General features: G+C 46.1%; 1 protein-coding gene across 1 annotated transcript in view; it reads right to left on the bottom strand.

Annotated features, from left to right (window-relative positions):
- PLXNA4 (plexin A4) overlaps positions 1-27284 on the bottom strand; it is a 429280-nt gene that overhangs the window by 18194 nt on the left and 383802 nt on the right. The window contains exons 23-28 of the mRNA XM_074869684.1: positions 25428-25574; positions 18120-18279; positions 11227-11330; positions 9532-9631; positions 6225-6415; positions 2379-2548 (exon numbers count right to left, since the gene is read on the bottom strand). Coding sequence (XP_074725785.1) covers positions 2379-2548; positions 6225-6415; positions 9532-9631; positions 11227-11330; positions 18120-18279; positions 25428-25574 — 872 coding nt within the window. The remainder of the gene's footprint in view (positions 1-2378; positions 2549-6224; positions 6416-9531; positions 9632-11226; positions 11331-18119; positions 18280-25427; positions 25575-27284) is intronic.

The following is a 27284-nucleotide window of genomic DNA, read 5'->3' as shown; positions in this document are numbered from 1 at the left end:
TTATCCTTACAAGACAGATTTTGTCAGTCTTAAAGTCAATGCCATCTTACTGAAATTGCACATAAATTAATGGGAGTATAACTGAGGTGATGAAAATGACTCCTATCTTCTCTATGCTAATTTGCAATGTAAAGTTGCACCCGCTGGCTGCCTCATCTGACAAGGACAGGCATCGCATCCTCAAAATTTTGGTGAACATTTGTCACTGAGGGACTTGGCTTTTAGCCCTCATAGCAGCCCCATGGGAGGAGAGGTATGTGGAGCTCCCAGGTTGAGACTAGGATTGCTAACGGCATGCAGCGTGTGATGTGGACACCGTGTATGCAGCTCAAGCCCAAGCCTGCATATGATCCCAGCACATTGGGCATGAAGCTGTCCTTACATGACAGGGAAAAACCTGTTGCCTCAAGGGAAAAAAGGAACTGGGAAACAAATATTGCAACCTTTGAAATGAAAATATATCTGCCCTAACCACGGAAATGTTATTCCAATTGCAATTGAAAGCCCTTTTTTCCTCTCCTTTTTCTCAAAAGAGCAGTTCATTTGTGTGAGATGCCCTGAGGTATCTACCTCCAGCCTTTGCCTCAAGCCTTTTTCTCAAGGCAAATGCATTCATATGATCGTGGCCTAGCAGCTGAGATGTCTCACTGATCACAGAGTCAAACTCGTGTCTATCTGTCAGGTAGACTGCTAAGTCTACCTTCAGTGTCTGCACCTTCCCAAGAGGAGGTTATTCTTCAGCTTACAAATTCACCTGATATTCAGGCTAAACTCCCCAGTTCCTTCCATTTACTCATTACCCTCATGTGTTCACAGCACCATAAAAAATTCATCTCTAAGTCCAACACATTTCGGGTAACAGCAGGAAGTTTAGCATGTCCTGACAGAGGGATAACACCACATTTTCCTAAACAGCTGTGTGTTCTCCTGAACCAGCAAAATCACAGAACAAATGTGAGGAAAGCCCCACACAGGTGATCCTATCAGCCAAGATCAGGAGAAGTGGGAGATGCTGGCAATGAGACCTGATGGAGCTGTGAGGGGGGAGCATTTTAGTCTGGGAATGGAGGTTCAACTGTTGGAGGAGAAGGTGGATGAGTGAACCGTGTAGAACTTCTCCAGGTGTTTGGATGGTAAACACAGCCACCGTGAGGACGGGCAGAGTGCATGTATGTGTGCCTGAGTGTGTGTACGATTGCGGGGAGGGGCTGGGGAGATGATGTCCCTAGCTGGGAATAATGAAGCCTGTGATGTGACTATGAGTTAATTTAACCTGATTGAACAGATTTCTTCATACTGCCCCTTTTCCCACATACACACACACTCTGCCTTCCCCCCTCCCCCTTAAATAAACCTCCTGCTCATTTAGTCTGAGTGGCTGCAATCAGCCTTAGATTAGTGCCGCAGATAATGTTAATAATATGCTAATGTTTCATTAGTTGAAAGCCTCTTTGGTGCATGGGGTTTCTTTTTTTATGTCACTGCACTGTGACGATCTGCCATCAGCGTGGCTGGTAAAAGGAAAAAATGCATGAGCTGGGAGCCCCATGGCTCTCCTCTGCTGTTCCTTTTATAGTCCCTGTATTTGCACAGGAGAAGGGGAGGGAGCAATTCCCCAGGAGACTCTTTCCAACAGGGAGACTCAGCGGAGAGGAGCCACAGAGATCTTTTCTCTCCACCGATCCTGGTTTTTCCCTGCTGTCCCATTACATGTACGAAGAGGGTCTCCTGCCTAGCAGCTAGAGCAGGGGGCCGATGTCAGGCTTTGTCACTTGCTCCAAAAGAGACTCACATCCAGCTCCAGACCCTTTAAGTGTTTAGTACCATTTGAGATGCTCTCCTGGCCTCCAGCTGCCAGCCCAGGAGAGTACAAGTCTCCTGTGGGTGCTGCACATCCCCTGAGGATGTCTAGGATACCTGAAAATAGCTCAGATGGTACTAGATGCCTATGTGTGGGCAAACAAATGGAGCTCTAGGCCCCCTCTGACTATAGTGGGAATTCAAACACCCAGTCTAGATGAAGACAGTGGTGCTGAATCCTCTCCTATGCCTCTCTAGATATTCCTATACGCCTGGGCACTGCAGCAGTTAAACACTTCACTATTCTTCCTCATGAGGTCTCTCAGAGATACTGCCATCCCCATGTAATACAGGGCAAACTGGGACCTGTTTAGCCAAAGCACTCCATCCTTGAAAGCAGCCTTTAGAATCTGGGATCTTCTGACCTCCCCAATTACTTGGGAAGACTGATCCTGGTTCTCTGAACCCCATGCCAGGCTCCCCAGCTTCCCCAGCAGCCAGATCCCAAACCACATGTTTCTCTACTCTCCTTCCAGTCTAGGACCTGTTGCTGGACTGTACTGGGGTGTCTCACTCACCAATTGCTCTTCCAGGTGTGCCGCACGTGGGGGTCATGGATGTTGTGCTTGTCAGCCTGCTCATCCAGGAAGTCGAACATGTATTTGATAGCCAGGGGAAGTGCACTGCCACGGTGAGCAGTGCTGAAGATGGTCTCAAAGAGGTCGTCTACAAATTTCTGGAGGGTGCCCTGTTGGGAGAAGGAAGGAAAGAAGAATGTGAGATACAAAGTGGGGAGAGGATGCTGAATTTCGGTACCCCACTGAAAACAGAGTATGTCTGTGGATCAGGCCCAGAAAGTGTGACTGAAAAGTGGGAGCCATCTAATATCTGTTAAATGTGACATGAGTTGGAAATTCCAATACAGATGTCTTTAAGCAGGCATGTGCATCTTCACAATATCTACCTCATCTGGTTAGCAGACAGATGTAGCAGGTCAAGATACTGCCTGTCCTCTCTGTTGCTAGCACTCCCTGCCAGGAAGGGTGGCTGAGCTGTGGTGGGATACCTTGCCCCATCTCAGGTATATGGTGATGTGTTTTCACTGAGATTCCTCTCCTCTGCAGCCTATCCCCAACTGCTTTAGTACACGCATGAGACAAAATCTAGCCATTTTCTATGCTGGCTTTCATCCAGGGCCAATTCTTAAGACGGGAGTAGATGACTGTAGAGCAGAGCAGAAGGTGTCATTGAGACAAATGGGATAAGAGTACCTGGAGAGAGATGGCTATTTTATATGTCTGAGTAGTATAATAAATAACACAAACTTCACCTTAACCTCCAAGAGGCCTCCTCATCTTTTACTACCCATTGGCATGGGACTGAGGCAAACCCTAGGAGCAATGCATGGATGTGTCAGGTACTGCTTTGCAGACCTCAGTAACGTCCACTGCAGAGACTACAGAAGTCTTCGTATGCTCCTCTGGGAGGAGAATCCCAGATCCTGTGCTTGGAGAACCACCCTGGACAAGCCGGTGAGGACAGTTGACCTTTATCAAGAAGGTGAAGAGCTGGAATATCAGAGGGCAACCAGGCTCAGAGAGGGGGTAGTTGAGAAGCTGTGATAACTAAATGATCTGCAGGCTGGGTTTTGGGGGGAACCAGGCAAGGCACGTTTTCCCTGCTGAATGGGAAGCTCTAGCCCACATTTGAACCTCTGCTCTGCCACTGGAGCTTCATAGGAATTTATATGTGAACAAACCATATGGCTGCTGAAATAACAAAAAGCAATCAAATCTCCAGCAAACGTTTCCTGATATGCAAAATTTCCTCTTCTGAAAAATAAAACCCTCCCCTTTCTCTGCAGACCCAGGAAAGAATTTCTCCTTACTAGAAACAAAGCACCCGGTTCCACCAGAGTGGCTCAAGTTTACATAGTGCTAACAAATACTTAATTAGAAATCTGGTGTCTCTTGCTGTTTCACCACTTGATTTATTCTTTGGGAAACAGAGGTACCTTTTGCTTGTGTGAACTCCTACTGGGTGAATAAAGCCCTGCAGCACGTCTGACTCAGAAAGGACCCCTGAGGGGAAATCTTGTTGGTCTGACATGGCAGATCTGCCCTCAGGTTCAGTTTCTGAAGGGAATTAGTTCTCTACATGCTCACCCACACAAACACAAAGAAAACCTCTGAGGCTTTTAGGCAAGGGACTCTAGGTCTCAGAGGTCAGGGATTTACCAGAATAAAAATTGTCAGTTTAACTAAGTATTCCCTGGGATTGCATTACCAGCAATTGCTCTCTCCCCTCTCCCTCCCTCAAATGGTTATGATGAGAAAAGAAAATTGCTCAGCCCAAGAGGGGAAACAATAAACCCCCAGCCTTTCTACTCTTTCTGTTGCTGTGCAAGTTATGCAGCTGCTTTCCTGCCGTCTCCTCAAAAAAAAAAAAAAAAAAAGCCCCAAGTGTTGAGTTTGTGATCCGGAACAGAAAGCAAAAGCAACTCAGTGGTGGGGTAGGGGACGTATCCCCAGACAGCGTAAATCAGCACCAGTCCAATGCTTGATGGTTTACACCAGCTGGGGCCTGAGCCCTGGGGAGTATTATTTTCTTTTTACATTGTGTGATCCATAAAAGCGTCTTGATGCCAGGGAGCTGGGCATGTACCAGGGGCTAAAGAAAAAGCCACTTTATCTCCAAATCCCACTGCAATGTAGACAGCCTGAGTGAGGCTGCAGAGAGAGTCAGACATCAGAGGCAAAATGAGTTGAGGAACAAATGTGCAGGTAAAGCTGTATAGGAGGACTTAAGCATGTGATGGAGACCTGTCTGATGGGCAAACTCAGACGGCGTTTGCATGAACACATGAAATTGTGTTTGTGCCTGTTAACACTCTGACAAGAAATGGTAATAGTTAAAATTTCAGAGAAAGGAGGAAGATGGAGCTGTCTGATGGCTGCTTGGTTTAACCCTGCTCAGAATGGGGTGAGATACACCTGAGTCACAGCCACCTTGCAGTTTCCACTTCTGGGATGCATTAAGCTAACTCTCATGTTAGAGAGGTTCAGGCACAGAGATGCTCTGCGCTGCAAGAGGAAAGCAGAACTTCACAGGGAGCTTGTCTCTGATTATACTGTCTTCCTCCCCACCCGCCCTAGTCCCTGCTGGGGTGCAAAAGAAGATCATTGCAGGCTCTTCATTAGTGCAGGCTTCTCCAAGGAGACCACCATCCACAGGGTGGAAGAGCAAATAGATGTAAACTCAGAAAACTGCTTTTGCCCACACTCCTGTAGAGCCTTTAGGGGTGAGTTAGGTGGAGGACAGTCTTGGTCAGAGATGAAAGAAGTTGAAAGGCCTGATATCTTTTGTCAACCCCAGAGCGAGCCAGCTGCAGCAAGAACTGGACATCCCTTTCAAAGGGAAGGGACAGCATGGTGGTGAGTGACAGTGAGTTCTTTCTGTGCAGACAATGGCAATTAAGCTGCTTTCTGTGGCTGTCCCAGAGCCAAAGCCCACTGCAGTAAGTTTTAGACCTGTCAGCTTGAGTGATCTCCACTGTGCAAGTGTCCTCATGGTGCTTAATTCCCAATTACATTAAACACTCACATACTGCCCTACTACAGTTTTGCAGGGTCTGGCAGGCACCCATGCAGGATGATGGTTTCCAGCATTTTGGGGAATATGGATTGAGAAGATGGGATCTTACCAACTTCCCAACAAAGTCTTTGCCCTCTCTGCAGAGCCTTGCCATGGGCCAGATGTGATGTGTGAGACGTGTCTAGAGATTCAGCTCAGGATGTCTCTGCTCTGCCCCCCCTAATCTGTATTTTCTCTTTGGAAACCCTGAGCTTTCCATGTCTCAGTGGGTATGAGCATCTTACTCTGCTTGCTTTCCTTGGAGCTGGCCACTTATTAGCTACCTCATGGTCAGCTGAAATCCCTGCCAAATTGTCAGCCCAAGAGTCTTTATGGGCCCAGGGGAAAGGCGAAGACGGACTTGTACCACAAAACTCAGGGTTTTGTAGCATAGCAGCTCATTTCAGACTGTAAAGCATGACACATCTTTGGAACCTTATCTGAGCACATTTACTCCCTGGCTCTTCATTTGATCAATTTTGGTACAAACTACAAGCCAGTATAATCAATAACCCCAGCACCTACCCCTGCGTTGACTCTCCACCAGTCTCATGGCCCTGGGTCCTTTACTCCTCATTGTTCTCCAATGTCCATTTTCTGACTCTGCTTTCTGAATTCAAGCTCCTTCCCTACATACTTGGAGCACTCCTCTTGCTCTATTTTCCTTCTGCTCTTCTTTCCTTATCCTGCTTCGGCATCCTTTGAGCAGCCTCTTATTTCTTGTAGGCATGAAGCTCCACTTCAGCCTTTAAAAAAAATTTCTCACCCTCTTCCCTTCCCCCACCATGTACCTTGGTGGCAAGTAGTCTTGTCAAGTAGATCTCAGAAACCATCTTGCTGCCCCGGTCACCCTCTTTTTGGTCACCATGCTCATGGTTCTTCACCAAGTGCCACATCTTGACTCCACTCTCAAGGTCAGGGGTGATCATGGGTGTGCGAGAACGGAGGCTGTCTGGGCTGCCTGTGTAACGGATCATGTTTTCTGCAAAGAGAGGTGCATGTGTCTCAGCCCTAGTAACACTTGTATTGGGATTAACAGGTTTCACGGGGGAAATATGCTAATGACATGCCACCTAATAGAAGTTTTTCATCAGTTCGGTAGCAGGTACCTCTCCCATTCAGTATATGGAGTGGATGCTCATACAGATTCTGGTGTGGGGCTGAGACAATCACAGCTGGTGAGTCCACCCTGGAGAGACGTTAGTTTGGTCTCCAAAGTAGGAAGGCTGTCGCAGTACTGCAATGTCCCTGCTCTCACAAGCTCTGCATTTCCATATTAGTATTAAATATATTTCCATCAAAAAATTGATAACGTTAGGCAACACAGGTATATCTTCTGGTGGAATTACAATGTGAGACAGAGAAGCCCCCAAAGCAGCTATATGGACCAGGCCTTAATATTATAGTATTATCTTATGACTGAGTGATTTGCTCAGCAAAGACAAGGGATGTCAGCCAAGCCAGACGTGATGTCAATGTCTACACCAGGGGTTCTCAACCTTTCCTTCACCACGGGCCCCCTTGGTGGCCACGGACCACCAAGACTTAACCCAAGATTTAAAGCACTAGAATGCATCAAATATTTAATTCAATTTTCTCATGAAGGGTCTTCAAATTGGGAGAGAAGGGGAAATAAGTTAATCTGTTAATGCACACACTCCTATTATAATATCTTTATTGCAGTGATTCCATATGAATTTAAAATAATAGCATCAACGTTCTTTTGCTCAATTGGCCCATTTTATGGTATTTTAATGTGCTAATTCTGAATTTGATGCCAAATTTTACATTAAAATTTGATGAAAAGTTTTTACAATTCTTCTCACCTCCCCCCTTGTTTGTCTGTGTTCAATCACCATATATTTTTGTTTATGGGTCCAGGGCCACCACTTGGAGGAACAGACTTCAGCCCTGTTGTGGCCCTAAAGAGGGCCATTGAGTTAGGAAAATGTCTTTAAGAGAAAAACCACCTAGTTAAAGTGAGTGCCACCAACCACACTAGCACCAAATATACCACCGTGTCAGGGCAGGCGTGGGGGGGGGCTTGAGTATGAGAGGAGCATTGAGGGGAGGGGGCTGTGGGAAAAGGAAGCACAGTGCTTGCCATGAACCAGACCAAATGTTTCCAGGCTGGACATTCCCCATCCTGCTTTAAGCCTTCGCGGACCTCCTGTGATGACATTGCAGCCCCCCGGGTGTCCATGGACCACAGGCTGAGAACCACTGGTCTACACTGTTACATTAAATGAGGCTCAAACATCAACTTTCAGTTACCTGTGCTCTTTGCCTCTTATGTTCCCTGGCAAAGCTTTGGCCTGAGACAACTAGAACTGTCAGTGTCAGATACTGCCTAGGACTGGTTCAGGGGATAGTACCAGCTACTCATGGTAACCAGTATGGTTAAGTACAACTTGTTTTACCTGTATAGATGTTAGCCATACCATGCCGTGATGCTTGACATTATGGCCAGAGAACAGGCCATGGACTTCTCACATAGTAATATTGATGTAGCAAACATGACCTCTTGTCTAGTTCTCCATCCCCAGACTTAGGAGAAGCTGCCTTCCCTCCCTCCTTTGGCATCAAAGCAATCTAGTAATTCCTGCCCAGCCATCCTCTTCACTTCCTGCTCCAAAATCTTGTTTTGACAGAAAGTAAACCAGAACCCCATGTGGGCCCACACAAATTTCCTCTCCAAGGACACCTTTAGTCTCCAAATTTTACCTCCTTTTGCCTCTGAGTGATGGCATGAGGCACACCCCTCTCCCTGACCTTCCAGCAATGCTGCAGATAGTCTTTTCCAACCATAATTAACAGAAGTGTTGCACCTTTCTGTAGTAAGATCTGAATCAGCCTCATTAATTCATTACCAATCTCTACATATTAATTATCAGACCAAATATACTTTTTCTCTCTGGATGCTGTTTTCTTAATTGCAATTAACAATCACTTCTGACCCACCACATCTTCTCCTCCCCCTGCATTCTTCCCCATTCCCTTCTGAAAAATCAAATGGCAAAAGAATTAAAGAAATCCAACAGAAATTACCCCCCCTCTAGTCTTCCTTTTCAAAGGTCACTGTGTCTTTCAGTAATTGCAACAACATGGCAAAGTGGATGAATATTAATAAGGTCTGGTGGATTGCTTATGTCCTTGGAGAAAGAGGAAGGGGAATCCTCTGGACACTGAGTAACTGTACTTTCCCTCAAGCTAAAGGGAGTAAGAAGGATTGGAGATGCTTTCATAAATTAAAAAATAATAATAAACTGATATGACAGCTGCATCCAGGTTGGAGGGTGGTTTTGCAGCACTCTGGTTGCACATTAGAGATGTTTTGCTTTGCTGTCCAGTATCACCATAATGAGACATATCCTGGGCTGCAATTCTAGCACAGGAGAGAAAGGTGTGTGATGGTGTGAGTGAGACTCAGGAGGTCTCTGCTTGGCTCTACAGAAGAATTTCCACCTGGTCTCTATTTCACAGCTGTCTCACTCTCAGCTGTCTCATGGGTAAAGTGGGAACAACTATCCACTGCCTTGAGATATAGTGATGTAAGAGCTCAGTTAGCCATTCTTATTATTATTCCAGGTGCAGATTCCCTTGGGATAATAAGATAGCTGGGTGGGACGCACATCATCCACACTGAGATGTAACTGTAGACAGGCTATGCCCTATGTAGATTGAGGTTCCTCATCTGTGTGACAGATTTGTCTTCACAACAGACCATGCTCCAAGGACTTTGCCAACCAGAACAACCGAGCCCATACAGTGCACAGTGCTTCTCCCTGTGTAAACTGTAAGAGTAAGATTCAGTGATCTAAAGTGTAGGCAGGTAATTATATAGGCTCCTCCTTTCATTAATGAGGGAGGAGAACTACTTCCCAAGAGCAATTCCAACCACTTGGATCAACAGCTTGGACCAGATGCTAAAGTTTTAGATGGCTAAATCCTCTCCTCTTGCCAGCACTCAAACGATCTTATCAACTAGTCATCTGCCTATCATTCTCTCTGCTGGTGCTCAGTGTCTTGTAACCACCATGACATTTGAGATCTCTTCTCCAGTGCTCTCTCAATCCATATCAACACACACATCCTTACCATACTTGCTGGCTGACGTCCGGGAGACTGTGGAGTTGTTGACCGCGTTGTAGGCAGTGACTTGCTTGGAGACTAAAGCTACCACAGATCCATCTGGCACCTGCAGAGGAAAAGGTACTTTGTCAATAAGTTTCTGAAAACTGGATGAGGAGCATGCCAATGACAGCAGAAATTCAAACAGCAGAAACTGAGCCATAAACCGGTGTCACTGTAGTCAGGACAGTAGTTTTGGCCCGAAGCTACAAATGTCTTCTTCAGTGGGTCTATTAACAAAAAATGGACAAAATCTCCTCTTACACCACTAGAAGCCTGCACGTGGGCAATAGGACAACTGATGACAAAGCAGACTCTGCTCCATTCAGGTCCTGATTCAAAGCCCAGTGATGACAATGTGATTTTTTAATAACTTTGCATTAACCTCAGTGAAGCTGACAGTAGGTTCTTCACAAGGAAGCTCGTATGTGGATCAGGAGCCTGAGGAGAATAAAATCATCTGAGCTACTTCAAACATCAAGGATGGGATGTCCCGCAAGGATTTCTGTGTCAGAGCATCTTAGACAGGGGAAAGCAGTAGATTTGGAGTGGCTATGCTTCAGGATGTCATGGGACAGTGTTTCAACAGACAACAGAGCTTTCTGAAATGAGCCAGACTTTCCATTTCTACAGCTAGGTGATTCATGTGGGTCCCATATCAGAAATGTTAACAAGCTAGTGGCTCAGAGGAGCCATATCAGGAATATCTGTGATAAATAAGACATCATAAAAAGGAGATGGGTGAAAAAAAACCTGCTAACAACGTCTAACTCTTGTCTGTGTAATAATAATAATTAGCACTTGCATAGAGTTTTTCATCTTCAAAGCACTGCAGAGGCTAATTAAATAGCCCCTCAGCAATCATGGAAGGCAATTATTGGCTCTTTGTAGTTTTAGCCCCATGTTACAGATGGAGAAACTGAGGCAACAGGAATACCAGTGTCTGTCCCAGCATGCTCCATGTCTGCCCTCAGGATAGCCAGGGTAAATGATGTAGAGCTGGACACCCTGGCAGCTGAGACCTGTTCTGCCCCCGCTCATGCATATAGCCAGGAGCTCATTGCCTGAAGCAAACAACTGGAAAAAGCACAGAAAGGAAAGAAAATTATGCCTGAATTGTTGGTGAAATAAAATAGAAAACAACCCCACTACCCCTGAAAAAATTGTTTCTGGAGTCAGTCAGCAATGCTTCAGTAAATCTAAAGTGAAAAGTTTTGTTTCCTTTTCAAATTATTGCTTGCTGCCTCCTCAGGTCAGCTCTTAAATGAAAAAAAAAAATCTTGTTATGAAACATAGATTGCTAAGGTGTGATTGAGGAAATGATAAAATTGTCAGCATCGGATTAAACTTAACGAGGTGCTTTTTTTTTTTTTTTTGGCAAGAAGGGGAATGAGTAGGGGGAGCTTTTGACCAAAACTCAATTTTTTTATGAAATCTATCCCTTGTGTAAGATATTTTTGGACATCTTTAGCCCTCTCTTATGGATCTCAAGGTCATGCAGAGATGGATGTTGACAGGATGGATGTACTCAACACAGGGCTCTGCCCAGTTATTGCCCACTCAACTGTTGTTTATCTCTGCATCTTAGAGAATAATACTTTGCACTTCTCCTTTTCATTTTCGTAGCTGATCTACCTTCGACCCATCCTCTCACACAGTTACCTGATAGTGTGCCAGTGTGTTGAGTCTCTTCCAGTCATTCTCTATCTTGGTTGTGATGTCTTCATCCTGAAGGATCATTCTGGCCCCACTTGCTTGCCGCCACTCTGCAAGGAAAATGGGGACATTGAACCCTGATGTGCAGAGCTTCCAAGGTAGGGGGTAGAGCCCTGGAAATCCTGTGTCCGTAACCCATGTGGTCACACAGGTGAAGGCTGCACCCTTGTAGCAGCGTGTCAGTCATTGCCAGTATGCTCTGGAAGATGCCTCCAACCACGTACAACATACAAATGCACAAATGTCCTGAGTCCTCTTGCCAGAGGGAAAGAGAAGACAGATGAACCATGAAAGGTTCAGGGAAATTGTTCAGGAAAGTATGCAGAAATCACAGTCATATGGCAAAGTTTAGAGTCACGTCCTAGGTTATCCAGACTGGTTTCTTGATGAAATGATATAGCTATCACAGAACAACTTTTGCATAGGAAATACCCACCCCTTTAAAGAGTGACACCATATCAACATAGAGCACTTGCCTACAGAGATGAGAGGTCCAAGGCACAGCTGCACACAGTGGTGAGGTCTATACAGATAAATAAAACAATGACCAGAGACCTGTTGATCCATTGGCAGAGCTGAACAGAGCAAAGTCTGGTGCTTTAGCACCCTGGTTATTCACACTCCTTAACTCTTGGCTGACACCCTGGCTCTGTTCTTGCTCCAATGTGGCTTTTTCCAAGACCAGCCTGTCCTTGCCTATGTTAGCCATCATCATGGAACAGGAGCAAATGAATGTGTCAAGGATAGAACTTCATCTCTGGAGGTCTTCTTTAGCAGCATGGACAAAGCCTTTATTGATACCTGAGATATGTCTAACTGCCAAGACCTAGCCACAGAGAGGGCTCCCCTGGTCAGAGCAGTGTCTTGTTCAGCACAGCACTAGACCCTCTACTGGGTTCAGTTCATCTCCATTAGTGCTTGCACAATACTTCTTGCTACTCAAATCCAGAAGTGGTGGAGAGCAGGAAGCCCTTAGCTTTGGGCACAGTAGAGGCACAACAGGGAGAAGAGCCAGAAATAGAAACAACACCCTGCTCTGTGTAGCTCTACCAGCTTTCAGCAGCAAGCCTGTGGGCAGAAAGGCTCCAGCTTCTGACCACATCCAGTTCTCCAGCCTCCACCCCAAAATGCTCAATGTTTTTCTCCTTCTGCAGAACTGGAGCACCCCATCACTTCTTAGGGTACCACCTTTTGCTCAAATCTTGAAGAATGCTCCATGTGGAGAATCGTCAGAGCTTTCCCCACAGAGGGCTCACAGACTTCCCTGTAGGCAAGGAACACATAAACACAGACAAAAGGAGACAAATGTAATATCATCTGATGACACCAGAGAAAGCTGTGGCTTAACCACAGACAACCTGGAGCATCCAAAGCTTCCTCTTCAGTTGTTATGTCTCAGTCACAGTGACCCAGCCACATACGGTTTGGCCAGAGCCAAAGCAGAAAGTCTATTCTTTTGAGTGAGTTAATTAAAACGAACTCTTGGATATGAAGACATCACCTGCCACCCCTGCTTATTTCTCCTAATATAAAAATGCAAGTACCATTGCAAATTTCTTTTGGTTTCAGCAGTTTTCTTATCACATAATTAAAATCTATTGGGAAAGCTGCCCTTGCCTTTATTATTCATTTAAATTAGCAGGAAGAGGTCAGCTGCTGTGTTTATTGCTGGGTGGTACTTTGGATGGAGATACTCAGAGAGTAAGCAAAGGTTACGTTGGCTAAGCACTGATCCTGAACTGCCCTTCATTTACTCCAGATCCTTAGATCCTCACCTACATTATCGTTGTGATGTCCGAGGATGATGCTTTCTGTTCATTCCCACCTGGACTGGATTCCTGGAAGATAAATCGTCCCAGACATTGCTTGGAAGAGCACAAAATGCTGAAGTTTGTGCTGCACTGGGAAACAGTGCCCCACAGAGTGCCGAAGCCAATCTGACTGTCACAGAGTGTGTCTCTTATGTGCCTTCCTCATGGACTCTTGGGGACAGTGTCTCTTTGACCTCTCTCCTTCAGGGCTCTGCATATTCCTGTGGTCCTCGTCTCTCCTGACTCATCTTTGGGGAGAGACACACACACTCACATAGTGTTTCAGGAGGGATGCCCAGGTTCTTACTGTTGCACTTGGCTCTGGTATGAAGGGTAGGCACGGCTTTCCTCATTCTGTGATTTATTTATATTCAAGAGCTGGACAAGGTCCTCAGAGCAGCAGAAGCTTTCCCTCTGCTCCAGGGGAGCTGGGGACATCATGGGATGTCCCCTCAAGCCCTCTGTGCTCCTGCACAGACACAGGAGATGATTGCCAAGCCCTTCCCCTTGGCCTTCCTGCAGAAAGGTGACATGCGAGGAAGAGGAAGGGCCAGTCCAACTCCACACAAGACCCACTCGTGAGCAATACAAGGAGGAAAACACCCTGCAGGGCAGGTTTGGAGCATCTGACTTCAGTTTTGTAGCCTGTTTGCCCTGACTAAAGACAAATCACTTGATCATGCATCTGAGCAATAATAGGGAAAGGACCCCCAGCTGTGGTCCCCCAACACTTCCTAGTCTCAGAGGAGCACTGCACACTCCCCTTCTCCATGAGTGCCAGCTGAGGTGGTCACACACTGATCTGCAAGAAAATGCAATGGCTGGGAGCGAGGGAATGGGAAGGGAGGGTGGAAAGGAGGAAAAGTTGACCCTGACATCCATATTCAGAGCATTAAGTGAAAACTGTTAGCTTTGTCCTCGCTGGCAACACCCCAACCCCTCTCTCATCAGATCTGTGTGCTCCTCTGCAAGCCGGCACAAAGAAGAGACATACTCCAATCCAATTTGTTACACATCCACCTTCTGGAGAGAGGGAGGGAGAAGGGGAGGGAGGTAAAAAATCCCATTATCTTTATCAAGCCTTCCTATCGGGAGCAGCGGTAAATGCAAACTCAGGAGACAGCTGCTGTGAAGCCTTTATATTTCATTCAGCAGATAGTGTATCTTTTTATTGCACGCAGGAATTACTTCTTTTTTCTTCTTTTTTCTTTTTTTAAGAAACAACCTTTCTGTTCAACTTGACTGGGAAAAAGGAAATTCCAGGGGCCTTTGACAAAGAGATGTTTCTTTGAACTGTAGCAATGCCTGGCTGGAGAATGACTCTATGGGGAGATGGGAGATGGGGAGATGTCCTCCTGCACCTCAGATCCTCTAGAAAATATTACACCTCCCTCGTGCCTTTTCTCTGATCTGGGTCACCCTGAAGACGCCCATTGAACAAGGGAGAAAATGTGGCAGAGAGAACATTTTTCAGGGGCAATTGAAATATCCAGGTAGACGGAAGACCTGCCAGCTCACTCCAAGTGCCTTCATTTGAGCTAGCTATCATCAGTTACACCATCCTTTACAGGCACTTCTAGGTCATGGTGCACACAATCCATTTCAGTCAACTGTTCATGCCATATACTGTGCTTCCCACCCTTTTCCTAAAGACCCTAAGTCTCCCATGAAAGGCTGTGAAATGGTTTGTGGCTGACTGTGCACCGCAACAGCATTTGGAACAAACGCATGTGGCTTACCCAGGCTTGATGCTCATTTCTCAATTACTTGTGCTCATGAGAAGTCTGAAGAGCTGGGGGTCTACTTTTAGTCTTACGAGTATTTTTTCACTTCCCAATAATTTCCACGTTAGAGACAGACTGGCACAGGAAACAGGAGAATGTCTGTATGCTGAAGGCACCAGAACAACCAGGTGGGTAGCAAACCAAAATAGGTATATGTCTAGTATGTGATGACCTCTAGGAAGAGAGGAGAAACTCAGTTCTGCTTCTGGGGTGGAGAAAGGACTGCCGTGGTTGGGGGAAAAAAGTTCATATCAGAACACGTAGATGGAAGATGCCTGGCAAATATTTCATCTTGTATATGCAACCTGTGTGCCTTATGATTTATGTACTAGAGTTAGACCCAGTTTAAATGGCTCCTAAAGGTTGAACCCCACGTCCCAGTACTGCATTGTTGGTGGGGCAGTGAAAGCTTGCTTGACATGGTTCACAATAAGCCTCAGACAATATCATTGACTGCAAGGCAGTCAACCTAGTAGCTCCTATCATCTCAGCAGTCCCTTTCAAAAAGCAACTGAAACATGGGGAAGAGTGAATGCCTCAGCATGAAACCAAATTCCTGTTTTGTGATCCTCACACCCTAATGCTTTCCCAAAGATGGGGTATTTTATTTATGGTGAGGGCTTTAAAAAATAATAACAAAAAAAATAGCCACTGTAGAAAGAAGTCTTTACTCAGAGGGCTGCAATTTGGGTTTTGGACTAAAATGTAACCTCAGGGTGTCCAGAATAAGTGCTTTCAGCTGACAACCCCCTCCATGAGTTGTCTGGGTAACTACAAAACATTATGACATTTGCGACACATACAAGTCACTCTGCCTGCAGCTACCCTGCATTTAACAACTCAGAATAACTCATTAGCTTGTTTGCTTTCTTCCATGTGAGCAGTGTGGCCTTACTATAGACAGAAAGCCCAGAAAATTGTAAAGGTAATAGAAAATGGTGTCGCTGTTTAGAAAACCATAGATTTCAAGGCCAGATTACAATCATCTGCTCTGACCTACTGTTTAGCATGGACTGGCGGGGCTGATCCAGCCGCCTTCACAGTTCTGAGCATTCAGCCTGGGGCAGGTTGACCCTGAAAGCTGCTTCCTAATGGCTAGCAGTGCTTTCTGCTCTCCCCTTGACGCCTCTGCTGTCACCGAAGGATGCCAGGTGCCAACAAACATCTTTTCCTGCAGAGAGGCTGGGCTGGAGCTGTGGCTGGACATGCATATCCTCTTGTTCCTGCTTCACCCATGCCAGCCCTGCTCCTCCCACCTTGTTAGCTGCTGTGCTAAAGGATCCTGCAACTATATTGCTGCTGGCAAGACTCTTCTACTAGATGAAGGTTTTTTGTGTTTTGTTTTGGGTTGTTTTTCCCCAACTGCATCATCAATGCTATTGGCCAAACAGCTGCTCATTAAGCAGTCTCCTGTCAGTATGGACAAGTCTGTCCTCGGAGGGGTGTACACGCTCATAAACACTTTCTGGAACTTGCTGGTCCTCAGCACCACTCCACATTTCTTAAAACAGTAACAGTCCTGGATGCAACATTGTCAGGCTCCGGCTGGGACCCCACACACACACACACACTTCTTTATCTGACAGTTGTCAGAGCTACAGTAAAATATGTGGACTCCAATTTATCCCTGGCATTTGCAATGTGCAGGTAGAATTCCTGCCTACCATTATGGATGCATCATTCATCCCCACAGCAGTACAAACTACTTTCCACTCACACCCAGTCTAAGATCCGAATGTAGTGAGCTCTGTGGCCACCATCCAGCACCGGACGGGTCAAGAGATCTGGCTGTAAACCCCACTCCTCCAGTCTCCTGTGCCCTGGCACCCTGCGCTATCTGCCCTCATGCTCACCCTAGCCCTCACCATTCCTCTGCTGACTCACAGCAGCTCCAGAATCATCTTGGGTCCTTTCTTGATGGCGTATACGATCTGTTCTTTACTGCTGTTGGTTTTGACAGCTTGTTTTGTTGTTCTAACTGCCTTTCATGAGCAGGAATCTTGCTGCAATTTCTGTCAGGAATCCCCTCCTCCCCTACACATACACACACACATATAGACACTTAACTTTAATCCCTGACCTCTCATTCCTGCCTCCATTATTGCTGTGAATTGTTTCTTGGCATCAGTCCACTCCTTCTCCTTTTGGTTCCTCTTCTACTTTGCTGGGTTTTATAGACTCCATCATTTTCCACTCAAGTCTCTTTCACTGAAGGTCACTGAGGGCACATTCTGGCAGATACAGCCACAATGCAGTCCCCAGCTCCCTACCAGATACCTCAGCAATGCCCTGAGGAGATTTTTCTACATGCTTTCATAGTAGCCTCCAGGTACCTCTGGACTCCAATTTCAGACATCTCATTCCTCCCAGCATCCTTGTTTCAGATTTTTGGCAGAAATTGATTTTGGCCTCAGAGGCACCCCAGCACCAGGGGTGTACAGCTCCCAGTGTGCCCCAGAGCTTGACAGCACAACTCCCTAGAAATGCAAGTGAAGCTGGTGCTGCTCTTTCCACCCTCCAAACAGAGTAATGCACGAAGGAGCAAACCACTGAGAAAAAAAAGCATGAATTCATAAACAGAAGGACTAATTTTTCCTTAAGACCTCCTAGTTCTCTACAGAAAGGAAACATCAGAACAGCAGCTCCCAGCCCTGCTGTCAGTGGTGGGGTGCTGGCAGGAGAGGGAAGCAGTCAGGGGTGAGATGGATGCAGAACACTGAACGAAGGATGCTTCCTCCCCTTTCCTGTGCCCACACAATGAGCAATTAATACTGCTTGGGCTGTGACTATCTCAGCAAGAAGATATATATAATCTAAACCCTCACTATTCAGAGAAGAGCTAGGAATAAATCTCTGCAGCCTGAACACTGCTGACAACATCACCCTGGGCCTTTGGTACTCTTTTCCCAGGGGTCTTTGACAGCAAGAATAGCCCCAGTCATGTCTCTTCCATACCCTTGTCCAACCTGAATTCTGTGGGCAGAAAAGCAGGATGGCTACTGGTCTTTTTATGTCCTTGAGGCCAAATATTTTATAAGCCAGGAGCATATGCATCAACTTAATCAGTCTCTCCTGCCTTCTCAGCATTGCTGCTGCTCTGTCTTGCACAAGCACCAAGGGCACACTCAGTCTGGAGGGGTGGCACCTGCCCCAGCAAACAGTGTCTGGATTGAGTCTGGCTGTCTCCCATCTCCTCTCTCCCCCCTGCCCAGGGGCAATCAGGGCCCGTTATACACTCACATACCCAAGTCCATATCAGCAGCTTTGGGCCGGTGGGAGCAGGGCACGTTCTTGAAGATGGCATCGAGGATTTTCTCCTTGACCTGCGTGATGGTGTCGCAATTCAGGATCTTCACTGGGATCTCGGGGCTGTTCACGTTGTCAGGGTTCACGCAGCTCAGGACCTGAGAGAGAGGCAGTGAGACCCACCACACATTTCACTGCAGTACAGGTACCCTGTGGCTGCCCTCCTTCAGGTCCCTGCATCCTACCAAGCCATAAGGATCTAGGGTGTAATAAGGGGAAAAATGTATACCAAGAGTATTCCCTCCTTCCAGAGGGCACAGACATCTGGTTTCACACAGGGGGATTCCATGCATCCATGCCTGTGCTGCTCTCAACCCCCTACCATGGTCTGTGCCCATTGAATTAAAGGTAACTCAGCATTCGGCTCTCAGCTAAGTGCTGTGGGCTCCCCGATGTTGCTGCCAGTGACTTAGGGCTGATGTGAAGGATTTGCTGAACTTGTGTCTCATGCCACTATACCTACACCTGTGGAAACAGCCCCTTAGATTTGAGCCTCATCTCCTTGGCACCTTCACTATACTTAATAACAGAAAGCCCACGAACACCAGCTCAGGTTCTGGCGCTTTCAGTAAAAACAGCATTCACCCACGTGGTACTAGAAAATGGCCATTGACACACTCTTTTCATAGAAATCATTACAAATGCAATCAGGCCTGACTCTCTTTGGAGCTGAGCTGATATCCAAAGGGCTCTCCAGAGAATTCCTTGGCCTCTGACTCATTCCATGCTCCCTAGATATCTGGCAAGGTGACCTAATTCAGTAGTGGCCCCCTTGCATTGCCACCTGACTTTGACAATTCAGGTAAAAGTGCTCTTCAATCCCTCAGCCTTAAGTTTGTCCATCTTCTGCACAGCCATGGGACTGACCCAGACCCTTCTCAGAAGAATGTTATTAATTTGAAATGCAGGGCTTCTTAAAAAATTAAATACAAACCAACAACAACTTCTACTTTCACATATAGAACAAGAAAATTGACCCAACTAGAGAGGCATCTCATTTCTCAGGAGAATGTAATTTTCTCCAAAGACTCTGCCCAAGAGTAAATGCAAAGCATATGAGGTGGTGAGGGGAGTTAAACATACACAGTATCTAACAGCAATCTGACTGCTAACTCTTGGCCATGTCTATGTCAAGGATTCTGCTCTCTTCTGGTTACAGGAGTATGAAGTCTATAAACTTTTACAAACTTAGCACACCTTTGCACTTGGAAGGAATGTTAACTGATGCTCCTGTCTATATATGGTCATTAAATGTTCCTGTGCCACTTTTACAAACATAGACGTGTAAGTTTTAGTGCCTTAGACAAATTCTACCTTGACTGTAAATTCCCTTTGGTAGTATGCAATAGGTACTGGACTCTCCATCACTTTTCATCTTAACATACTAAGATGCAGTGGGATCTCAAAGTGGCTTGAAACTGGGTGAAATCATATCAGTATAATTATATATTGGCTCACCAGGCTCCCTTTGGTGCTGTTATGCTCAGCTAAGAGGGACTTGTGAAGATATCGCTTACAAAGAGCTCTGTGATCTTTCTGGATGAAAGGGGAGATGTAAATGCAAGATATTGATCAGATCATAATGCTATTATTTATATGTCACTTCCAGGAGTATTGAAGAAGCATCAATTCAGATAATAATAACAATGGCACAGATTTACAGTTCTGTGGCATCTTTCATCTCAAAGGATCACAGAACTATACACAAAAAGCACTGTTGAAATGCATCCAGTGTTGAGGTTATCCCATTACACATCTGTAGGGAAATGAAGCAGTGATGGAAGTCTAGGACAGCTCTTTTGAGAGTGCTATGGGGGTCACACATAGTTCTGGGGACCAAGTTACTCTACAGGTCTCTCTCAGTGATCTGAGCTCAGCTGAGGTGAAATGAGATGATGCTAGTCAGAGCAAGCTCTGTGGTGTGATGCATCTCTGATGCAAACACCTGGGGTTCAGTTCAGCTCCCCACATCAAGGCACTTAGTGCTCTTTAGAATAATCTGGGTTATTCTGTCAGACCAACATCTGGTCCAGAAGACCCAACATCTCCTGCAGGTGCTGAGTAGCGTCCACCACACCAGTACCCACCATGCAATGCGGACCACCATCCAGCTTGGAAGCTGACAATGGTGATTTGCTCTTATTACTGGTTGTCCTTGAATTTCACAGGGTGTCAACTTTGGAAGGTGGAAGGAAAACTCTGCCACAATCTGAGTGAGCCATGATCATTCATCCCCTGACTATGGTAGTCCTTGCTTTCCTCTTTTCCAGCTCAGCTGGAAGAACAAGGAGCAGGGAAGGCAATATTTCAGTGTTGTGCAGAGAGAAATTTGCTCTTAGTGGATTCAACCATAGATGAGGGCAGCTGGTAATACCTGTAAACCCCTGAACTCCAGTGTGTTCATTTCAATGAGTCAAGAACCTCCTTTCAACATTTTAGGGAATTCAAGCATTGCTTAGAAACCAACACCCTTCCCAGAGCACAGTGGCTTTGACATATATGCCCCAGGCTTCACATCAGCTCTCAGCTGGTATTTTCCAACTGTTCTCTTGTGGAGGACTAAACTTTTCTCACGACAAAGACTTCAGGAATTTTGCAGGGTGCATCTGTGTACTGCACAGACTAAATAGCTGTTCTTTGGAGATTGTCATGGGCCCTATAGAAGTCATCCTTACACACAGATTGAAAATCTCTGCTCCCCTTCCAACAGACTGAAGCTCCTATTTGTAATGAGGTGTCTGCAATGGAGAGAGAAATTCCCACCACTTCTGTGGGAATGCTCCAATGGTTTCCTCTGTTGTCACCCCAGGCTTCTATAGATTGTCCCTGGTAGGGGATGACCAAGAGAAAAAAATCTAAACGTTAGCTTCATTGCTTGATTTAGCAGAGTTCAGATGTTCCAGTTTCACTGGAAGAGTAAGGTTTGTCCTGTGCTTCCACCCAGAGCTGTCCTCATACCAACCATTGTAAAACAGAACTAATCCCGTTGATTTCACAGTGCTGCTCAGCTATGTCAACACAATCTTTGATGCCAACTGGTGGGGAAGAAAGCCCTGACATGGCCTGTGTTGTATTCCTACATGACTAGTCACTCTGAGGGAAGTTTCATTGCTCTCCTGAATGCATTCACTGTTATAGCTCCATCACCCACCAGCTGCCATCGAGCCATGTGGGGCAGAGCTAGCAAGGTGGATGAAGGGGAGAGGAGACTTCAGTGTCAATCAAGGAGATGCTGAATGTTTTGCCACTGAGAGGACACCTGCACTTGGCACTGCTCTTCTGTCATGCATTGAGGTCTGTGCCAGTTGTGGGGTCAACATGAAAAAGTGTGGGACTGGGACCAAGCAGAATAGTAATCTCTGAGCCCTGCCGTCCCACTGACTGTGCACAACCTTGGGGCATATCATCTCACTGGATTTGTGTTTATTGACCTTTTTCTACATCCTTGGGCTTTTTTTGTCTGCCAGCCCTTCCAGTCATGATCTGTCTCTAAGTGTATATATACATGTAATGCTTAGCACCGCTAAGCCCTGATCTCCACTGCAGATTACTGGTATTTAAATAATAAAGGCACAGCTTGTGATTACTCATGTGGTGTCCCTGGCTCTGAGTTCTCTGCAGTGATTGAGAGGTCTGCCCTGAGACCAGGACAGACATCTTTCTCTCCCTTCTAGACTGGGCTAAGGAAGGTTCAAGGGGCTAGCATACAACAAGGCTTGGCAGTGAATAAGGAGAAGGATCCCCAAAAAAGCCAAGCACAGGAGAGCCTTCTGATATCTTGGTACTGGATTCCTCCCTGACATCAAAATTCCCTGAAAAGTCTTAACCAAAGGCAGATGAAAGTATCTTTATCCATCTGGAATATGTTGTCAGGAGAGATGATCTGATTAGGCTCTCAGCACTGGAGCCGCCGAGGTGTGTAGGGACCACGCAGAGCATGCACTGCTCAAGATGTACCGGGCAGCTCCCACCTACCACCCCCAAGCACTAATTAGCCAATACTCTTGACAGCTTCCGACACACATCAAGGTCTTTGCTTCCCTGCATTATTTGTGTCAACAGAAATGAAGCTGATGCAGGAGATGGATGGTCTTTCATCTCCCAGTGACAGCAGAGCAGTGGCAGTAGGGAATGAGGTTTTTGCATCTGGACTCTGGTTTGGTGAATGGTTAAAATATCATGGATTCTGGCAAAGGCAGATGGCAGTCAGCAGGGATGAGATCTTCCTGTCTCTCATAGATGGAATAATCTAGCTGGGTTTTTAATAACACTGCAGACCAGAGATGATGAGCGCTGACTGCTAGCGAAAACATTAACACAAGAGGGTGTTTCTCTGAGGTATACAGCTTGGGAGAAGACCTACTGTTTAGTTGCAGCACATTTATTCTAGCAAATCACATCTGTAACTAGCTTAGTTTCTACTGTACTGAAAAATACCTTGTAAGTACAGAAATTGTTATAGACTGCAAAGACCCTAGGATATTGAGGCTGTTTCCTTGGAGAACTGTAGGACCTGGCAGACAGCAAATTGGAGCTATCTGGTTCGGAAAGAAATCAGACCAAAACAATCTAAATTTAGTGAATGAGGTGTGTACTATAAAATCAGTAATTCCAGATGTCTGAAAGTGCTCTGTCATCTTTTTTTCTCTCCGGATAAGTCAATTTCTTTGGATCTGCTTTTCACTCAACATATTTGAAACCATGACTTGAAGTATTTGGTCATGATTAATGAAGCTAAAAAATAAATGCCTTCCAAAAGAAGCCCTGGCCTTGTCTTCCTGGAATAATGACAATAAACAGCCTATTTCATTGTGCCACGCTGCTGAAATTGTGATTTAACTGAGTCGAGCTGTCGTCTAGCACTCATGAAACATGAACAACCCAATGAATTTCAGCCATACACACTGCAAACTCACAGTGGTGACCATTTGGTAGAGAGCAGGAGACAGCGAGGGAATTCTATATTACAAATACCGAATCAGTTCTTGCTTTATTTCATTATTATATACTTTTAATAAAAGATGATAGACTGCTTAAGGAAGGTAGAGGAAGGACAAAATAAAACAGAAATAAAGAGAAACAGAAAGGAATAACAATCCTATTCATATTCTGCTTCTTCTTAATCTCCTTCACTGAAGCTGATCTCTGTAAATCTGCTGAGATTCCTATCAGGATATATTTGTCTGCTCTTGAGATGTAAGAGGGAGAGCTGATTAACATCAAACGACACAAAGCGAATGGAGGAGAGCTTTGTTCAGGCTGATGTATAATTACTACCCTTTGCTGGCTGCTTTATATCAAGCCTAAATGGATCGGAGGGATTTCCTTTGGTGAAAGTGATCACTCTGTGTCTGCATTTTCATTTTGCTCACTCTCTCCGTGTGAGATCAGGCCTCCAAATTGCTAGACAACCACACGTAATAGACAAGAACCACTACACTGCTGATTTAATAGGAAAGTCACAGTTTTAATATGCAAAATAAAATTGTGGTCTTATTAAAGTCTACCCCCTCATCAGACTTTGATTCAACCAAAGCTCAGCTCTAGACTGTAGTTACTGAAGAAAAGCCAGCATTTGTAGCATCAGCCCAGCTGAGCTAAGATCTAAGACAGGTCAAGGAAGAAACATCAACTGGACACAGCTCTCAAAGCTAGCTAAAGTTAAGTGAGATTACTGTCCCTCAGTTGAAGGTGCAAATAAAATAATCTGATAAATTCAGAGCATCTTCTGACCATCCTAAAATTTGGGGTTGGGGTTTTCCAAGAACAAAGACATGGGAAATAAATTACAAGGATCATTGAAGACTTGGAAAGTGTTCTTCATCCCACAGAGACTTAGAAGCTTAGTGGATTTAGTGTATTCAGGAAAAAGTAAAGGCCCACAAACACACTAAGAGATATCTAATGCTCTTTAATTGACGTTCTTTAATCAAGTGGGAAAAGGGTGTAATCTCAGAGTAGAAGCTAAAGCTGGACATAGGCAATGTATATCTTTCACCATGCAGAAAATTACATTTTGAAGCAAATAACTCAGTGACAGGGATTAATTTTCTTTCCCTTGAAATCTTTAAATCAGGTTCATTTTCTTTGACTTGTTTGCTCAGGAGGAATCGCTGCATTAGCTCTAGAAAATTCCTAATAGATCCCTCCATTGTGTACCTCTACATATTCCTTGATGATGAAATCTTCATTAGAGAAACAAATGTTTTATTTTCTTTTTCTGGTGAGGATTATTCTAGAGAATGTCCTTGCAATATAGGCTCATAAAAACTATTTTTGCTGTCACTTGCAGAAGGCCACGGGCTTTGCACTGACCTGACACCACAGGGTTCCACAGGACGTCTCTGTGCTTGCCGTGTCCCCGGGATCACAAGTGTCCCATGGCCAAGGGCCTCGTGCCCGACCTGCCTGAGCTCAGCACTGGGGACACCCCCCATGGCCAAGGGCTGCTGCCCCGGGCAGGCCCTGCCCAGCAAACACCAGCCCTTTGTGTGCCTGGGCTGGGCTCTGGGCAGCTCTGCCACTGGGGCTGGGGACCAGGGAGAAGGGAGCAGGTGGTGGGGAAAAGGGGGGTGAAGGTACCCCCAGGTGGTCCCAAGAGTGAGGATGAACAGACCCCACCATGGACATCACACTTCTTCCAGGGAAGAGCTCAGGGTGGTGACAACTTGCAGTGACAACTTCACCTTTCTGCTGTTGCCTTTGACTTCCAACTCAGAGGAATGTTGGAAGGGTGGGTAACACTCCAGGGAAAAGGAGTAGATACTAGGAAGCATTTTGTCTAACAGAACAGAGCAAATTGCCCATATCTATTGTCTTTACATTCACAGGCATATTCATGACACAAGGTTCATGCTTGTCTTCCAGTGGTCCCAGACCTCACCTAATCCAACCAATGCTAAAGGATCAGCACTGACAGCCTACTCTGCAATGAGTGCAGACGCTGTCAGAGAACAGGCAATGCCTTTGGGGAGCTGGAGATGTTCTGGGCATGGGACAGGGCACAACAGAAATAACTTGGAAGCAGCTATCTTTGCAAACATGTTTGCAAGCAGATGCTTCAGACACAGACCTTGCTATGTTAGGGGATGCGAATAGTCAGTCTTCAGCAGGGTTACCCTGTTGGGTTGCAAGAATAAATTGTCCCAGAGGGTCAGCATGCCCGTCACTGGCTTCTTTTATCTAAATCCCCTTTTGCTAAAAGAGGCTGGACAAGCCCATAGGAAGGTGTGCTCAGAGCACTCACCAGTGTCTTGTAATCAATCTGCTGTCGGATAAGCTTGTCCTCACTCAGTGAGTACCGGGCCTCCCCAGTGATCGAGTCGATGGGACCCTTTTCCATTTGCTGCTTGATGGCACAGAAAAGGGAGAACAGAGGTTCGCCAGCACACTCCTGTAGGGGTGAGAGACAACCATGAAGTGAAACAGGAGGAGCAGAGGTGAGAACCCAACCTACATTGCACCTCAGTGACTGCCATGGCTTGCCATCCCCAACCACTCAGGACAGATGCATCAGTGGGAATCAGTCCATGAATAGAAGTGACCTTCCACTTCCACAGAGTGCAACTAGCTCTCTTGAGTGTCCTGTCATGGGACAAAGGTGTCAGTGCTCCCTGGCAATTTTGGGGCTAGCAGAGCCTTGTAGGAACTGTTCAAGTAATTGCCGCCAGGCCAGAGCTTTGCAGTGGAGCAGGTGGTGGGGAAGGTCCCAGAGGACCTGGAGACAGGTCTGAAAGAGAGATGGATGGCTGGTGCCTCATCCTGGGTGTCTGGGCAGAGCACACAGTCTCCCTGAACACTCATGCTGGAGGCAAATAGGGATGCTCAGGCAGGAGCAGCTCCATGTCCCAGGGAAGATGTGCCCCTGGATCTGGATGGTTGCATCAGTGACATCAGATGGTGGGTTCCAGCACAGGACAGCAAGAAGTAGCCCACAGGCATGGCCAGAAAAGCACACCTCTCCCTAATTTCTCCTTCCCATCATTCGCACTCATAGCACTGATCTTGCCACACGTTTTCCTAGGCTCTCCTCCCTTGCTGCTCTCCCCCTGCACATTTGCTGCCATGTGCCCCTCCTCATGCTTTCTTCTATTGCCTCCCTTCCCCTTCATCTCTCCATCCTTCCTCCCCTCCTCCACACCTTGCCCTCTCCTTTTGCAGTGTGTCCGAACTCAATGAGCAAGGTCATTTTCCTCTGGTGTAAATCCCAGCAAAAACAAGTTAATAATCTGAAGCAAAGTGGCCCCTTTCTCAGTTCCTACACCTGTCTCCCACTTAATTAGCTTATCTGCCAGCAGCATATTGCTTCTGTGTGCCTGTCTCTTGCCCTTATCAGGCCTCTGTTCAGGCTAAGGCAAGAAGACAAGTAGCTGAGTGGGGTGAAAAAAGCCTATTATAAAAGCAGCTCTTAAGAGAGTCACCTCCTTATATCCTTTCCTTTCAGCTGAAAGCAGGAATCTGATACTGAAGTCACTGAAATTACCTTCCAGGGACCTTCAAAACTTTCCCATGCATTCATCCTTGGGTTGGTTGTGCCTGGGGAAGGCTCAGGGAAATGGATTGATTCGTAAAGCCTTGAATTGCCGGGCAGAGGCTGGCTAGTCTGTCCAAATGGGGCTGTAAGGTGTAAGGATATCTAGCAACTGCACTGGGAGTGGGGGGGAGGTGCAGAGCCAAGCTCCTTCCAAAAAGGCTGGCTCTGAGTTTGGTGCCTTGGCAAATACCATGCTTGAGGCTCCCTGTGGGTCCCCAAGAGGAAACTGCCATCACCTAGCAGTCAGTGGCAGGTCTCAAAGGCTAAAAGATATTTTTATTATACACCATGCCAAGAACATCCTCCAGGAGGAACACAGGGGCTCAGGGGATGTCTCAAGTCCTTTCACTCTTTTGCTGATGAGCGTCCTACAAAGCCAATGCCTCCTCCCACCGGGATACAAAGGAGCAACAGCCTCAGCCCGTGTGGGTTATGGATGCAGCAGACAGGTTTACATGGTGTATTGTGTCCAACCCTCTCAGAGGGTGCATGGCCATGCCCAGGGCAGACTTGAGACAGCCTAATGCCAAGAAGAGCCTGGTCTCGGGCCTAAAGCAGGGATCTGGTTAC

This window comes from Strix uralensis, chromosome 5, assembly GCF_047716275.1.
Source record: "Strix uralensis isolate ZFMK-TIS-50842 chromosome 5, bStrUra1, whole genome shotgun sequence".
Lineage (NCBI taxonomy): Eukaryota > Metazoa > Chordata > Aves > Strigiformes > Strigidae > Strix > Strix uralensis.
Note: the sequence above shows the minus strand (reverse complement) of the source record. Positions and strands in the feature narration are given on the sequence as shown.